At 49.7% G+C, this 17310-nt stretch overlaps 1 protein-coding gene across 4 annotated transcripts in view; it reads left to right on the forward strand.

The window, feature by feature from the left end:
- The first annotated feature begins 846 nt into the window (after nt 1-846).
- The window catches only part of PUM2 (pumilio RNA binding family member 2), a 56437-nt gene continuing 39973 nt past the window's right edge, over nt 847-17310 (forward strand). For 2 of the 4 annotated variants that reach the window (XM_044289533.1, XM_044289532.1), the window contains exons 1-4: nt 847-1114; nt 13327-13633; nt 14282-14350; nt 16067-16169. In XM_044289533.1, coding sequence (XP_044145468.1) covers nt 13340-13633; nt 14282-14350; nt 16067-16169 — 466 coding nt within the window. In that variant the 5' untranslated portion in view covers nt 847-1114; nt 13327-13339. The remainder of the gene's footprint in view (nt 1115-13326; nt 13634-14281; nt 14351-16066; nt 16170-17310) is intronic. The other 2 variants (XM_044289531.1, XM_044289530.1) reach the window with 2 other exon arrangements.

Genomic DNA, 17310 nt, shown 5'->3' on the forward strand with positions numbered 1-17310 from the left:
GTGAAGGGGCACTAGGGGCCTGTTCAGGAATCTGAAGTCGGCTAAGGAACCGGCTGGTACCTCGGCTACTTTCACATCTGCACTTTCCCTCTCCGCTATTGAGATCCGTCATAGGAAAACGCTTCAGTTTTGTCTCCATTCATTGTCAATGTGGACTAAAACTGAACTGAAGGGAACGGAGTGCACCAGTATGTATTCTGTTCCGTTTGGTTGCGTCCTCATTGCGGACAGAATAACGCTGCGTGATGTAGTGCGGAGCAAGACGGATCACAATAGAAAACTGATCCGTCCCCCATTGACTTTCATTGAAGTTCATGACGGATCCGTCTCAGCTATGTTAAAAATAATTCAACCGGACCCGTTCATAACAGATACAGACGGTTGTATTATCAGTAACGGAAGCGTTTTAGCTGAACCCTGCCGGATCCTGCAAAAACGCGAGTGTGAAGGTAGCTTTAAAGAGGACCTAAACTAAGCATACAGAGAAGACCCGCCGGCGTCCGTGTCTTCTCTGCCTCCAATACATCCATGTCCGTTCTCGGCGCATCCGCAGCTTTAAGTCGCCTGCGGGTTTTGGGAGAAATTTCAGTGTAGCAAATTCCACGGTAAAACGCGCTGTGTGATCGGGCATGTATAGATATGGATTGGGCGGAGTTAGAGGCGAAGCTTAGTATTCCGAAATTTGGTGCTATTGTCCCTCTTTGAGATTTTGGCCGGGGGAGGTGTTACGCTGCAGCCTGGGCCGCCCCCACTTGAACCCCTTTTTGGAGGTGCTGGTCCAACTTGGTTTTTTGCATTATATATACAGAAATGGCTTGACAGGCAATTCCCTCCGGCTGCCTGGCTGCACAGTGGTGATCGCACTGCTGTACTCCCAGGTTCTTGCAGGAGGTGAGGCCGGCCAGGTGGAGGCCGCAGTGAGGAGGCGCCCGGCCTCCCTCCTTCCCTCCCTCTCTCCCAGGCTGCAGTGCGCAGGAGGAGGTGTAGTAGTAGCAGCAGCACTTGGGCCGCCGCTCTCCTCCTCGCCATGTTGCAGTGACTCGGGCCTCCAGCAGCCTTCACACTCCGTCTATGAGGCCCGAGCCTCGCTCTGGAGCAGTCACCGAACCAGGCGGTGAGTAAGCGGCGCGCAGACTAGGCGAGCCCGGGGATCGGGAGGGACGGGCGACGAGGTAGGCCGCGCTGGGGGAGGAAGGGGGGCAGGCTGCTAGTGTGTGTGAGAGCCCGGGAATGGACACTACATGGAGGTCCGAGCATTGTGGTGTGCGGGGGCTGTGCAGCCAGCACCGGGCGGCACCGAGCGGGGAGGGGGCTGCTGCCCGACACGGGGGATGTTACAGGCAGTGAGGGCGCTCCTGCAGAGTTGGTGGCAAAGTTGCTCCTATCCAATAACTGCCAGTACCTGGCCTGCGGGGGGGCCCCTCGTGGGGCAGAGTACCTGGCCTGCGGGGGGGCCCCTCGTGGGGCAGAGTACCTGGCCTGCGGGGGGGCCCCTCGTGGGGCAGAGTACCTGGCCTGCGGGGGGGCCCCTCGTGGGGCAGAGTACCTGGCCTGCGGGGGGGCCCCTCGTGGGGCAGAGTACCTGGCCTGCGGGGGGGCCCCTCGTGGGGCAGAGTACCTGGCCTGCGGGGGGGCCCCTCGTGGGGCAGAGTACCTGGCCTGCGGGGGGGCCCCTCGTGGGGCAGAGTACCTGGCCTGCGGGGGGGCCCCTCGTGGGGCAGAGTACCTGGCCTGCGGGGGGGCCCCTCGTGGGGCAGAGTACCTGGCCTGCGGGGGGGCCCCTCGTGGGGCAGAGTACCTGGCCTGCGGGGGGGCCCCTCGTGGGGCAGAGTACCTGGCCTGCGGGGGGGCCCCTCGTGGGGCAGAGTACCTGGTCTGCGGGGGGGCCCCTCGTGGGGCAGAGTACCTGGTCTGCGGGGGGGCCCCTCGTGGGGCAGAGTACCTGGCCTGCGGGGGGGCCCCTCGTGGGGCAGAGTACCTGGCCTGCGGGGGGGCCCCTCGTGGGGCAGAGTACCTGGCCTGCGGGGGGGCCCCTCGTGGGGCAGAGTACCTGGCCTGCGGGGGGGCCCCTCGTGGGGCAGAGTACCTGGCCTGCGGGGGGGCAGAGTACCTGGCCTGCGGGGGGGGCCCCTCGTGGGGCAGAGTACCTGGCCTGCGGGGGGGGCCCCTCGTGGGGCAGAGTACCTGGCCTGCGGGGGGGGCCCCTCGTGGGGCAGAGTACCTGGCCTGCGGGGGGGGCCCCTCGTGGGGCAGAGTACCTGGCCTGCGGCGTGGGGCAGAGTACCTGGCCTGCGGGGTGGGCCGGCGGCGTGGGGCAGAGTACCTGGCCTGCGGGGTGGGCCGGCGGCGTGGGGAAGAGTACCTGGCCTGCGGTTGGGGGGCGGCCGCGTGGCTTGTGGGGGCGGTTGGCAGGCCTATGGGGGAACCCTCCCAGGGACAGTAGGTCTTCCTGTGATGAGACACCTAGTGGGGATGGCCTTTCATGTGAGGGGACAGATACCTTGCCTTGGGGGAACTGGCTTCTGTTGTGGAAAGTTTCTGGCAGGAATTGCTTCTGGGTGCATCTCAGCCACCTTCTGAGTTCCCTGTCAGGAATGGTTCCTGGGTCTTCAGGGGCAGTTATCATGCCTCTCTGGCTACCTGGTGGAGATGAGGCTCCAGCAGAAGCTTGGCTTATGACTTCTGATGACCTCCTTAGAATTTGTCCAAACTCGTGAGCATGGTTCTGACCACTAACTCGATTGCCTGGCCGACCATCCATGGTTCTCACCCGTTAGTGACAGGCATAGCTCTGCTCGCTCACTGAGGGTCGTAGTAGGTGATGGACTTCACCCTTGGCAAAACACCACAATAAATAATGGAGTTCCTGCTTCTGTCGGGTGACAACCTTGGGGCCACCATTACAGGTCTCACAGGGGTTGTCACTTTTTACTTTCCCAGACTTTGGTTCTCGCACCTGCCTGATCATGTTCCTCTGTAGGTAGCGGGCAGAGTATTATACCTGGAGGCGGGTGCTGTTATGTGGTCTGGAAAAGCAGAATGATAACTCCTATAATCCCTGAATAAGTCGCTGACAGAACGGGCCGAGGCCGACACTTCCTCGAGGAACATTCCTGTAAATGAAGACGTCTTGGTCACATCACAGCAGTGGACGCTGAATAACAATGTACTCAGGAAAACCATTCATCCTCCGTCTTCCTGCGCTAGAGCAGATCTTGCATAGCAGTGCTCTATAACTCCCAGCATGCCTTGTCTGTACGAATGCTGGGGGTTGTAGTTTCACAGGTTGGGTTTTCACATGACTGCCATACTTCCGTACGCTTGATTCGTGCTTGCAGAGAAATCGTGGCAATTTGCGCCAAGCTGCTATGGTTTTGGCATACTACCGCCCTGCGCCTGCCATGGGAAAACCTAGCCTGAGGGCTGAGTCCTACATCCATGTTTGTTTTCTGGATGCAGAAACATGTTTCGAATCCAAGATTTGCATCCACGAAGGTCTTGTGTGATTTTTTTTATTTTTTTTTTCAAAAAGAGAGCAACTTTTTTGTTAACAAACAAACAAATATTTTACACTTTTCTATGCAGTGGGTCAGTGAAAAAAACTGACCAGACATGGGTGGCACCAGTATGGGTTTTCGTGGACCCATTGAATAGAATGGGCATGCTCTGGCAGCAACCTGGGCTGAAGTAGTTCACGCTCCCGCTACTTTCCCTGGAAAAACGGGGATGTTGGAGTCCACATAGAGTTCAGCAAACCCGTACGGCACATGGATGTGATGCGAAGTGTGAATAAGCCCTTATTAACGGACCTGCTGTGGAAAATTCCTTTAAAGGGCTATTCCGGGTATAGAAAGTAATCCCCTATCCAGCAGATCGGTGGGGGTCCTGAGAGCTCCTATAGAAATGAATGGAGTGGCAGCGTGCTTTTCCAACGCTCCGTCCGTTTTCAGGGTGCTCCACAGGGTATGGGGTGCCGGTTGGCCTGTGGATTTTCTGCGCCACATCCGAACCACATGTGAACCTGAGCGGGTTTAGCTGTCAGTTTGCTGTTTTTGCTCTGACGTGGTCTTGTCGTGAACTGCTATTGGTTAAAACTGCAAAAATGTAAGGTGGCCGCTTTCAGCTCATCCGTCTTTCCAGAGCATCTCCCGACTTCCGTTTGGTGTCCATGGTTTTCACTGACTTGGATGGGTTTCGTTTGCTTCAGAAAAACGGGCCAAAGTAGCGCTCACTTCTGTGTTTTTTGTTTTATTTCTACGGAACCACGGATTGGGGTAAAAAACAAGATGAATAGTTGAGTTCAGTGGATCCGTGTGGAGAATTCGGACAACGCGCATCTGTGAATAAGGCCTATGGGTAAGGACGCGCACCGCGGCGGGGGAATTCACCTGTGTGCGGTTGGGGTTCATAGTTATGCAGCCTGTCCTCAGGATATGTCATCAATATCTGATCAGAGGGGAACTGACTCCTAGCACCCCCGCTGATCAGCCATTTGAAGAGGAGGCGGTGCTTGCGGAAGAGAGTCTTCCTCGTCTGTATCACACTGCGCGTCTGAAGTCTTGGCGTGCGGATTAGTTACCGGTGCTTGTTCCGCGCCGAGCACTTGTAAAAGCGAGACGACGCACAGTGTAACCTTGCTCGTGCGAACACCGCCTCCTCCTCAAACAGCTGATCGTCAGGACCCCCGGGTGTCGGACCCCCACCAATCATATATGATCTGTCCCGAGGATAGGTCATCCAGTATTTACTGGCTGCACAGCCCCTTTTAATGACCGCATGGTTTTGCCCAAAAATCTGCATGATGGTCTTAAGAGTTTGAAGGCAAGGTTGCGTGCACATGACCGTGGCCGTATTGAGGTCTGCAAACCACGGAGCCACAAGTTACGTCTACGAATGTAGGCGTAGTTTTCGACCGCCGCTACACGTGTCCCTACCCTTCCACCTTTAGGCTACCTGCACACGGATGTGAGTTTTCTAATTGAATTTCAGTTTTTTTTTTCTTTGTATTTCCGCTCCAAAGTCTGGATATGTGTGGGCGAGTTCACATCACGGGAGGAGGAGGGGCAGGCGCACTGCTCCACCAGTGATAATTAACGTCTAATACAAATACAGGAGGCGGTGCCCAGCCTGTATGACAGGAAGCTGCAATCAGCCGCAGTTAACCCCTCAGGTGCCGCACCTGAGGGGTTAACTGCTGTTGCTGATCGCAGTGTCGGCTATGTGATTCTGCACCGACACACCCGCCTCCTGTATTAAACATTAATTATCATTAGTGGCGCAGTGCGCCCTCCCCAGTATTAAAATCATTGGTGGCAGTGGCCACAGGGTCACCTCCCACCCCCATTGGTGGTGCAGTGGCAGCTTCTGATTGGAGGCCCAGCAGTGTAATCCTAGGGCTCCGATCGGCTACCATGGCAGCCAGGACGCTACTGAAGCCCTGGCTGCCATAGTCGGCTCCCTGCTGCTGTGTGCACCCCTCCCGGATCAGATACTGATGACCTATCTAGAGAAAAGGTCATCAAAGGGGGGGGGGGGGGGAACTCTTCGAAAACCATTTTAACCCCAATTGATTTCTGGAGGACCTGTGATCAACTTATTTTTGGGAGACCCCCCAACTATTGTATGAAGCAGGCAAAGAACCAATGGGTTGTGTTCCCTTTTTTCCCTGGGGTTGTCTAATTCCCACTTCTGTAGAAGCACGCGTGTTTTTGTGTCTGAGGACAATGCATGGGGTAACCTGAGGTTTTCTCGAGATTAGTTTCTCAGGAAGCTAGCTCTTGTAGGCCTTCAGTGGTTTTCTGAGCTGCCTTCTTGTAGTTTTGTTTGTCTTTTGTCTCATGATGTGCAGTACTTTTATGTGGTTTGTGTCTGGTTCTCTCTGCGCTCTTGTATGGTAGCTGTGGGCAGCATTGGCGCCTCCCATGTCACGGCTCCCTGGGGTTTTCGCAGTGGTCGGCGGCAGCCTTGGCGCAGTTGTGTAACGTTGGGTCCACCTCAATCAGCTCTTTTTTCCGGCGGCACGGTGAGGCAGAGGCCATTGTGTGCAGAATCCGAATGGCTGCTGACTGTAGAGCTCGGAGGTTACCATCCCTGGGATTCAGTGCGTAAACTGTTTTGGTCAGAAACGGAGTAGCTCGGAATTTGTAGAGGAGGTTTAGTTTGTTTACTGACCGGAGCTCCCGCCCCAACTCGGGCTTCTTTTTACATGTGGTTTATATATATATATTTTTTTTGTATTGTGTTCAAGCTGATGCGCTGTCAAGTTCAACCTACCCGCGACTCTGAACCCTATGGCTGTTCTTAGAGGGATTGTCCACTACTTTGCAAGTGATGGCCTATCCTCACCATGTGATCAGCGGGCACTGCACGTCCCTGCTGATCAGAATATGTTGAAAAATTTACTTTCCACAATTTTTTTTTTTTAAATTAGTAAAACTTAAACACTATATATTTGGTATTGCCATAATTGTACTGACCTGCAGAATACGGTGGACATATCGTTTTTGCCTTAAAGGGGTTCTCTGGGAATAAATTGTCTCCATAAATAGACGATTCGTACTTTCCTGCTCCCAGCCTCCCTGCTGCCTTCCACATGTCCTCCCCGAACTGCTTGCATCCGGTGCTGCATGGTCATGATCACATGCTTCACTGCAGCCAATAGCTGCCTACAAGCAACAAGTGGCGCATCACCGCTGAAGCCAGTTATTGGCTGCAGCGGACCATGTGAGAATGCCCTTGCAGCGCTGGATGTAAACAGTCCGGGGACGTGCAGAAGCCAGCAAGGAGGACCAGAGCGGTGGGAAGCGGGTAAGAATGAGGGTGGCTGCACATGGTGTGAATTCCGTGCGTTTTTTTTTTTTTCTGCGCAAATTTCAATCAGAAAAACCGCAGCGTAATACATTACCAGCAAATTCTGAGATTAGACAAACCTCATGTACACTTTGCTGCTTTCTTAGGTGCGGTAATTGACTTGTAGTGCGTTTTTTTTCTTTTGCGGATTTCATCCTTTTTCAGTGGAACGGTCAGATCAGTGAAAAAGCACCAAAAAAACGCATAAAAACTTCCCCAAAAAATGCAATAAATAGTGCAGCATTGTTGCGGGTTTTCGTCACCTAAATCTACACCGTATGCAGGTACCCTGAATCTCCAGTTTACACAGATTTTTAAAATAATTTTAATCTTTATTCCTGGGGGAACTCCTTTTAAAAACTAACCTCAAAAAACACTTGTGAAATTGTGTTTTTTTCCAGGTTTCACCCCACAGATTTCCCCCCCATTTTTAATGCAGGATTTGGCCAATAAAAATACAACTTGTGCTACAAAAAAAAATAAAAAATACATTTCCAGTTTTGTAAATGAGAAAAGTAAAAAAAACAACAACATATGGCTCTTGGAAGGTGGGACAAAAAACAGAATCTAATTTGGCCGGGTCCCGAAAGGGTAGATTGTGTAATAACCTCTGTATGTATACGGGATTAGTGTGAAGTAATCCAGGCCGCAGGTGCGTGGGACACGACATAGAAGCCATACGTGTTATGTCTGCAGCGCCCCTTTCATCCTGGGATCCAGACGTAGATGTGCGCACACCACCCAGGCAGATGCAAACACATAGACCCCATTTTTACTAAATGACCCGTTGAGCGACACGCTCTATAATAAACTAGTCGACAGCTTAATGCACGTCCAGACAGCAGCCGTATCAAAGGGAAGCTCCCTCTGTACACGTTCCAGTTGGTTTGGGCCTTGACACGACGCAGAAAGGCCCCGACACGAGGCGCTGGAGGATAATGATCATTTGTGCAAGAGACGTGGATTAGAAAGCAGCTCGGAGACTCTGTGTCAGAGAACAGCCCCAAAATAGCTAGTCACCGGTTCCCAGCGGGCATAATGCCATTCAAACCACAGGGCACTCCAGAGCAAGGCACCTGCGGATTGCTGTTATTGCCGTCCTGCTTAAAGAGGTGTCCTGGGTGTTTACTATAGATGAGCTATCCTCAGGATAGGTCGTCAGGACCTGATCAGTGGAGGTCCGGGACCCGCTGATCAGCTGTGTAATGAGGCCGCGGTGCTCACTGCATTGGATAGCAGCTGTGCTTTGTATCACAGCTCAGCCTCATTTATGCAAATGGGCCTGAACTGCGCCTAGGTCACGTGACGTCACCGGCATAGAAAGAGGCCGCGGACAATACGTGTGCTTTCTGCATCCGTTGCACAGAAAGGCAAAACACGTCCTATGCTTTGTCTGCTAAATGTGGACTTGTTGACATCAAATTCCAATGCAACACGGATTATATCCGTATCCAATCGCAAAACGGATATAATCACCTGCTCATGGGATCTTAAACACCTGGACAACCCCATAAGTGGCTGCAGATATGGTGACATTTAGCCACTCTGACCATACAGAATTGCAAAGTAAAAAGGGGGTCAGTCAGCACATCCCAATGCGCAGGGGCACATTGCTACGGCTGAGAACACTGTAAAACAAAACATGCAATGCAACAGCTCTCTGCAAACCAAATAAAGTGCAAAAATGCATAATAATTGCTATACTTATAAATTAGAGATGCTTGGCAAATGCATTTTGTACAAAATTATTTGAGCTCGTCAAGGCGATCTAACACTAAATTCTACCTGTTATGTGCCATGATGGCTACCATACAAGGTTCCACATGCATGCTGGGCCTGCTTTAATTTCTGTCATCTTTAGTGCCAAAATGGCCTCCATTATATGCAAGAAATGGCCACCAAAGAATGCAATTTTGTACAACATGTATTTGCCAAGCATCTCTAATCTATAATATAAGTATAGCACTAATAATTATTATGCATTTTTGTACTTTATTTGGTTTGCAGAGAGCTGTTGCATTGCATGTTTTGTTATACAGAATTGCAGGAACCTGCTGATTTCAGCTGGATCGGCCCACATGCGTTTGGGCTGATTTACTAAGCCTGTAGATGGCGTAAGCTTAGACTGGCGGTCTAGACCTGCACCCGATCTATCACAGGGGCTCAGGTGTAGTGCAGGGATAGGCACATAAAGGGGTTATCTGAGACTAACAAATGCCCCTCCATATGCCGGGCCCCCTCACACTGAATCTACTTACCTGGCTCCCCATGGTGGGGCAGCCAGAGGCAAGCGGTGATGAGGACAAGCCTCCCTACTCTCTAGCATCGCAGGTGAGGCTAGTCACCGCCTGCCATTGGCTGCTCCCCCCCCCCCTCTCAGTGTGAGGGGCCTGGCATATGGGGGAGCATTTGTTAGTCTCAGATAACCCCTTTAAGGTGAATGGAAATTATTTCTGCCACAAAATCTTCCGCGTGTGAAGGCACCCTTAGGATCCAGCATCCGAGCCCCAGAGTGAGAACCACAGCGCTCCATGTCTTTGTAAAGCAAAGCTGATTTAATTGACCCCCAGGTAAAATGCCAGAGCTTGGTGTGTTTTTTTTATTTTTTTTAATGCCATGTATCCCAGTAAAAGATATTAAAAACAAAAACAAAAAAAGCGTGTCGGTACTGGGTTTCCTAATTCCCATAGACTTACAGCTAGGGACAGTGGTAAAAGAAAAAAACACCAAAATACATGTCAAAAAAATTTGTAAAAATTCTGCGTGAAACCATGGATTTTGACATGGCCGGCATGCCAAAGAGGGACGTGTCCTTTCTCGGCACAGCGTCCTGACTGATGCCTCTGGAAGCCATGGCGGGTAAACACTTTGTAAAAAATAAATTACTCATGCCAGAAAAATACACAAAAAAGCATGTCATGTAAAAAAAAAAAACATACTAAATTTGTGTAAAAGAACCCTATTTGTTTTTTTTCCCTGTGGATGGGACCTTATTGGTCCTCGCCCTCCGCTCATTAGGTAATCTATGACGGGAGAGTAAGACCTTAGTCGCACAGTCAGTGATTCTGAGCCAAAACCAGGTGCAGATCTTTCCCTTATACCTTCTGTCTGTGAAGCCTCCAATCACTGACTGTGTGAATAAGACCTAATGGAGAAGTTCTGAGTCTGATCCATCCTGTATGGAGAAATTCTTCCCCGTGTCGGCCCTTATCACAGCTTTTTTGGGGGTGATGACATCTCAGATTGACGGGTGCAGTGTGGTGTCCTGCGCTCCTCGAGCGGCTCCAGCATGTCCTGACTCATCTGGACGCCTTTATTCTTCTCCGTTTGACTGCATATCGTCTTCCTGTTGTGTGACGTAATCCTTACAAGACAGGAGTGGAGTTCTCCTCTTACCTCGGGTCCTATCCAGCAGCTTCACACGTCTCATGTTGCAGGCTACGTCCCTTTACTGTCGGGAAACCGGAGTATTTGTACCACACGTAGTCCCCTCACCCTGTAATAAAGCCGGACACACGTGGAAACCCTTCCCGCTAACAATGTGGGCTGCAGACGTCCATGGCATGGGGGGGGGAAACCTGTTCCGGTCTGACAAGCAAAAAATTAGGATCAAATGTAGAGCCTTTTATAAAGCTCCCGGGTCCCCCGTCTGCAGCTCTGGTGGTTTGTCCGTAGACATACCGGGATGTGAGTTTAGTGTCTATCTTGCATTTCCTTTAGTCTGTTGTGGCATCTCTTCAGGATTATTAGGACGCCTTCACACGCCGCAGATTTTGTTGCAGAAATGTTCTGCCACTGAAAATCACTAACATTCATCTGAATGGTGTCTGGATTTCTTCACGCTCCATTCAGATGGTTGAAACTGATTTTCAGTCGCCAAAATTTTGGGCTGATTCAGACGAACATGCCATGTTTTGCGGTCCGCAAAACACGGATGCCGCCCATGTGCTTTCCGCAATTTGCAGAGCGGGCGGCCCATTATAGAAATGCCTATTCGTGTCCGCAAAACAGACAAGAGTAGGACATGCTGTATCTTTTTTGCGGGGCCACGGAACAGAGCACATGGTGTGCGGAACAGTCGTGTGAATAAGCCCTTATCCTGTGGATTTAGCTCAGAAGTCCTCTTCACTTAGTCCTAGGATGTCATACTGATATCTGCCAATAGCCCTTGTCTTAAGGCTGGTTTCACACGGGCGTTGCGGGAAAAGGTGCGTTGCGGGAACATGCACGATTTTCCGTGCGAGTGCAAAACATTGTAATGCGTTTTGCACTCGCGTGAGAAAAATCGCGCATCTTTGGTACCCAAATCCGAACTTCTTCACAGAAGTTCGGGCTTGGGATCGGTGTTCTGTAGATTGTATTATTTTCCCTTATAACATGGTTATAAGGGAAAATAATAGCATTCTGAATACAAAATGCATAGTACAATAGGGCTGGCGGAGTTAAAAAAAAAATAAAAATGATTTAAGTCAAGACAGAAAAAGATGCCGACTGCGCGATCAAGTGCATTAAGGTAAGTAAAATTTATTTTTATTTTTTAACCCCTCCAGCGCTATTGTACTATGCATTCTGTATTCAGAATGCTATTATTTTCCCTTATAACCATGTTATAAGGGAAAATAATAATGACCAGGTCTCCATCCCGATCGTCTCCTAGCAACCGTGCGTGAAACTCGCAAGCAAGTGCGGATGCGGTGCGATTTTCACGCAACTCCATTCATTTTCTATGGGGCCTGCGTTGCGTGAAAAACGCACAATATAGAGCATGCTGCGATTTTCACGCAACGCACAACTGATGTGTGAAAATCACCACTCATGTGAACAGCCCCATAGAAATGAATGGGTCGGGATTCAGTGCGGGTGCAATGCGTTCAACTTGCGCATCACATCCGCGCGGAATACTCGCCCGTGTGAAAGGGGCCTAAAGGTACATAGTCTTGAAGGAATTCTACAAGTGAATTTTGAGCTGAATTGCACGGCCTTCTGCTTCCGGCCCTATACGCTGTTCAGTTTCCAGCGCCAGCAGCTGCTGAACACCGGATCGGTAGGGGTGCGGGGTATAGGACCGCCGTTGTCTGATATTGATGACCTATCCTGAGGATGTGTCATCAGTATCTAAAAGCTGGTGTAACCTTTTAACTTCTGATGCAAGTATTTAACGTGTTCCCCGTACTGATTCTTCTTTATGCAGATTACAGGGCTAGCAGGAAAGAAAGCAAAAGGAGGTTTTAATACATGTTCTCACCCTATGATCTAGGCTTCAAGGGTCTCTCCACCTTCACAACCAGTTATTATTGTCCAGTGCATTTGAAATGAAGAACGAAGCAGCTTTGCAACCAGTCCTGATGACAGATTCCCAGTTGCAACAGCTCCTAAGCCAATCTAGGCGTCTCCATGGTAACAGACGATGCACAAACCCTGTGTAGTCTGATCCTGCAGTCGTATATCTGCCCCCACGTCTTCCCAACCTCCGACTGTACGGATGATGACTGTAGTATGACTGCCGGATCAGACTGCGTAGGGCTGATTTGTCGGAGACTCATAGCTCTGTATAGGAGCCGTAGAAACAAATCAACTGGAAATAACTTAGACCTGTTACATAGCTGCTTCATTTTTCCATTTCAGAAACTTTGGGTCGGTAGTTTAAAAAAGTTTGTTTGTGAAAGTCAATGTATCCTTCACCCCACTTAGGGCTGTGTATACAGCAAGGATTCGTGACAGCCGGGCCCCTGAAGGAAAGGACCGCTTCTGCCTCCTCCTTTCCAGCATACATGGTTCTCCGAGGGGCACATTTTACTAAGACCAGCTTTTTACGCCGCCTTAGTTTCCACCTTGCGCTGCCGTAAGATTCTTCTAATTTATGACGAGGCGTGCGTTTTGTCATAAATTAGGCTCATTAGTGGCAGTCCTTGCACCTGGCTGCCGTAGTTTTTCCGCTAAGGTTTACGCCTGTTTCCAGGCGTAAATTTGCCAGGGCTGGCGGCCCGGGCACACCCAACTGGTGGACATGGAGGAAACCCGGCCGTGCGACTAAATACTGTTGCATGACGTGTTAAAAAAAAGTTGCAAGTCCTTTTATAAATGTCCCCTGGCGAACGCTGTGCAGTAAGTAGGAGGCAGTGGCGACACTGTGATTGCTGGTTGCCCCCTTAATATGGCAGAGGTACGAATGGAATAAATAATAAGTCTATGGGCAGTGATGTAAAGAACAGCTGAAGTTCCATAGACTGAATGGCAGCGTGCATCCTCGTCTGCTGCTCGTGAGGAACGAGGGACCCCCAGGGATCAAACGTTTGTCATAGCAGATTTTTTACATTGTGAATAAAGCGCTGTATTCAGACTAAGGTGGTAACGGATCCTGTGCAGTCAGATTGGCGTTTTACTCGTCTTGTGGGGATCCGATTCTTTTCCTCTCTCTGTATGTCTGTCTCTTTAGTTTAATTTAAATTTTTTGTATTTCTTTTTTCTTTCCTTTAGGTGCCTATGTGGAATGAACGTTCCATGTACCGTCGGCATGAATGAAGTGGCTTGGCAAGAGACCAGAGGAATAATGCATGCAAGCAATGGGCAGGAGGTACTGGGGGTTGGGATCCCCTCTGGAGGAGCAACATCGGGGCCCATTGGAAATAACCCACATGCTATTCCTGGCACCCAGGTGCCTCTGAGCGGCCGCTCTCAGGATGATGCCACAGTGGGATATTTCTTCCAGAGGCAAGCTGGAGAACAGGTGAACGGCTACACGAATAAGCACCGCTGGCCGACAGGGGATAGCGTGGAAGCTTCGGTAAGTATCCATTATGACTAGTGTCTCTGCTGTTACATTACATTACATTTTCTTAACGTCTGGAGAACCCAATAACTAAAGTGTTCGTTCACCCATGGAGACCTTATTTGCAAACCCCCAGCCTGACCAGACCTGTGGTGGGAATCGTACTTGCCGATTCCCCCACCGCTGGGTTCTGGCTCCATCGCTGCCCTGCAGGTGTCGCGGGTCTCCCACATGATGCGTCGCCCTTGGGTCATTGTATATGTACTGCACAGGCTTTAGCCAGCTGCCCAAGCAATTTGACTGCCTGATGTTGGATTCTCTGCTTTCAAAGGCTGCTGCAGACCCCGTTACAGTGGGAATGTGGAGTAAAAAGTAAGGACCCCTATGGTCGTTTTTTTTTTTTATAATATGCGCCTCAAAATAGTACAAAAAAAAATAAATTTTAAAAATGTCCCTGCAAATCGCAATTTTTAAAATACTAATTAAAACAGCATAAATTAGAAAAAAATTGCCTATTTCATCTTAAAAAATAGTGTTATGACTAAACTCCCTGCGTTGTTGTGTGTCCTGTATAGCCCAGGCGTCTTCTGGGGCTGGCTGAGGATAGTGCTGTGTATAGACAGTAGTTCTGCAGGATAGTGACCACCTGTGTCTTGTTTCTAGGTGAGGTCTGTAGATGACATGAATCATGACTTCCAGGCTCTGGCTCTAGAATCTCGAGGAATGGGAGAGGTAAGAGCGGCGCTCGCCGTACACATGCGCACACAGCTCTTCTATGATTCAGTAGACCATTTAGAAAGTATTGACAAATCCTCCTCTGTCTGACCTGCTCTGGTTCAGTTTACCCAATTTTTGGTTTATACAAAAAACATTTTTAATCTATGTGATGGACATATCAAAGGTTTTGTTCGGTGAGGATCTGAGTACGGCCCCCCCCCCCCCCCCCCCCCACTGATCTCTTGTGTAGTACATTCTCTCCTCACTGGAGGAGACGGGCTCAATAGTAGGGGCTCATTCAGACGGCTGTAGTGTTTTGCAGTCCGCAAATTGCAGAACCGCTAAACCCGGATACCTGTCGTGTGCTTTCTGCAATTTGCGGAACGGGTGGCCTATGATAGAAATGCCTATTCTTGTCCGCAAAATGGACAAGAATAGCATATGTTCTGTTTTTTTGCGGGGCCACGGAACTACGGATGCGGACAGCACACAGCGCATTGTCCTCATCTGGTGTGGCTCCGTTGAAATGTGGGTCTGCACCCATTCTGCAAAATTGCGGAATGGATGCGGACTCATCCATATGGCTGTCTGAATGAGCCCAAAGTCTGTGGGCCTGTCTCGATTCTGCCTCCTGCGGCAAAGAGATACAGCACACTATGTGGGCGCTTGTCTCTTCTCATTCTAGTGATCAGTGGGGTCTCAGCGCTCATACCCCACCGATAAAAACCTTTTGATATGTCACTCACAGATCAAACTTTTTTTGTTTTTTGCAGGTGCACTTTAAATGTATTTTTCCTACTATTACCTGCACAGGCTGCATGTGGCACGGCAGCTCAGCTTTAGGCCTCATGCACACCGCCGTTGTGTGACCGTTCCGTGCATTGGGGACCGCAATTGTGTGGTCCCCAATGCAGGGCAACATCCGTACAGCAGGCCGGACCCATTCAACTTGAATGGTTCCGTGGTCTGTCCGCGCCGCAAAAAATGTCGTCAAAGGAAAAAAACACCACGGAAGCGCTTCCGGTGTTCCATTCCGTGGCTCCGTTTCGCATCTCCGGAATTTCGGACCCGTTCAAGTGAATGGGCCGCCCAACGGCTGTGTGCATGAGGCCTTAGTCAAGTAAAACCCTGTTCAGACTGGAGAAGAGTGGTGCTATTAATGGGCGGAAGAACCTTAGACAACGCCTATAGGGTCCGTTTTGGACGTAAACATTTTTAGTATTTTTCTATTTATTTTTTTCTAAACACAAACTGTTTCAAAGGCTGTTGTTTCATCAGTCCTCTGTGCTTTTCACTGCAACTTTGCTTGTCCAATATGTTGAAGGGGTACGTCAAAAATAAAATAACTGTAAACCAAACCAGTAAGGACTAATCCACCAGTGAAAGAATAAATAAAACATATCCACTAACTGCTCCCTATACTGGGAGATCCTGAAGGGATCAGACATTAATCACACCACTTCTTTGACTCTGTATATGGAGCGTTATCCTAGAGTCACCCGGCAGTCCTCCCGCTATATTTGGGGTGGGGGCTGTCTCTGGGCTTTGAAGTCTGTGTTGTCTGTCTTATAGGACGCTTACGTTTCATGTGGGTATCTGGCTTTGTAGTTGTCGCCTCTGGTTAATTGCACAGACGTGCTGCAGTTGAGTCACTTGTTCACAAGCGGCAATACCCTGATGTCGTCCTTTTCACGGTTTTTATGAATCCTGTCCCTTTGATTCTTTCAAAAGCTTCTACCGGCCAAAAAGTTTTGGGAGCCTGAAGACCCAGCCAAAGATGAGAAAGGCATGTTCCTTCCAGGCGAATGGCGGGAGAATACGTGGGGAGCGTCTCGTAAGTTTTTGTTTTGTTTTTTGTTAAATGATTTATTAGATTCTATTCAAGTGCTGGGGTTGACTATTTTCTTCTGCTAATACTCCAGCTATATTGTGGCCTTAAGGGGGAATTCTGGTTACATTAAGGCTGGTTTCACACGGGCGTTGCGGAAAAATGTGCGGGTGCGTTGCGGAAACACCCGCGATTTTTCCGCGCGAGTGCAAAACATTGTCATGCGTTTTGCACTCGCGTGAGAAAAATCGCGCATGTTTGGTACCCAAACCCGAACTTCTTCAAAGAAGTTCGGGCTTGGGATTGATGTTCTGTAGATTCTATTATTTTCCCTTATAACATGGTTATAAGGGAAAATAATAGCATTCTGAATACAGAATGCTTAGTATAATAGCGCTGGAAGGGTTAAAAAAATAATAAAAACGTTAACTCACCTTATCCCCATGATCGTGTAGTTCCCGGTCGGTCTGTTCTTTAGCTGTGGGCTTGGGCTGAATGACCTTTGGTGATGTCAGATCACATGCTCCAATCACATGGTCCATCACCATGGTGATGGAGCATGTGATCTGACATCACCACAGGTCCTTTAGTCACAGCTAAAGAAGAGACCGACCGGGAACTAGGCGATCATGGGGATAAGGTGAGTTAACTTTTTTATTTTTTTTAACCCTCCCAGCACTATTATACTAAGCATTCTGTAGTCAGAATGCTATTATTTTCCCTTATAACCATGTTATAAGGGAAAATAATACAGTGAATAGACTGTCACCTAGAACCCATGCGTGGCAATCGCACCGCATCCGCACTTGCTTGCAGATGCTTGCGATTTTCACGCAACCCCATTCATTTCTATGGGACCTGCGTTACGTGAAAAACGCAGAATATAGAACATGCTGCGATTTTCACGCAACGCATAAGTGTTGCGTGAAAATCACCGCTCATGTGCACAGCCCCATAGAAATGAATGGGTCAGGATTCAGTGCGGGTGCAATGCGTTCAACTCACGCATCGCACCCGCACGGAAATCTCGCCCGTGTGAAAGGGGCCTAAGTTATCCCCTATCCCCAGGATAGCTATCTACCTTTGGGGCCCCCACTGATCATGAGTACAGGGGTCCCTTACCCCTTGTGACCGCCTGAAATAAACA

This window comes from Bufo gargarizans, chromosome 4 (assembly GCF_014858855.1).
Source record: "Bufo gargarizans isolate SCDJY-AF-19 chromosome 4, ASM1485885v1, whole genome shotgun sequence".
Taxonomy (NCBI): Eukaryota; Metazoa; Chordata; class Amphibia; order Anura; family Bufonidae; genus Bufo; species Bufo gargarizans.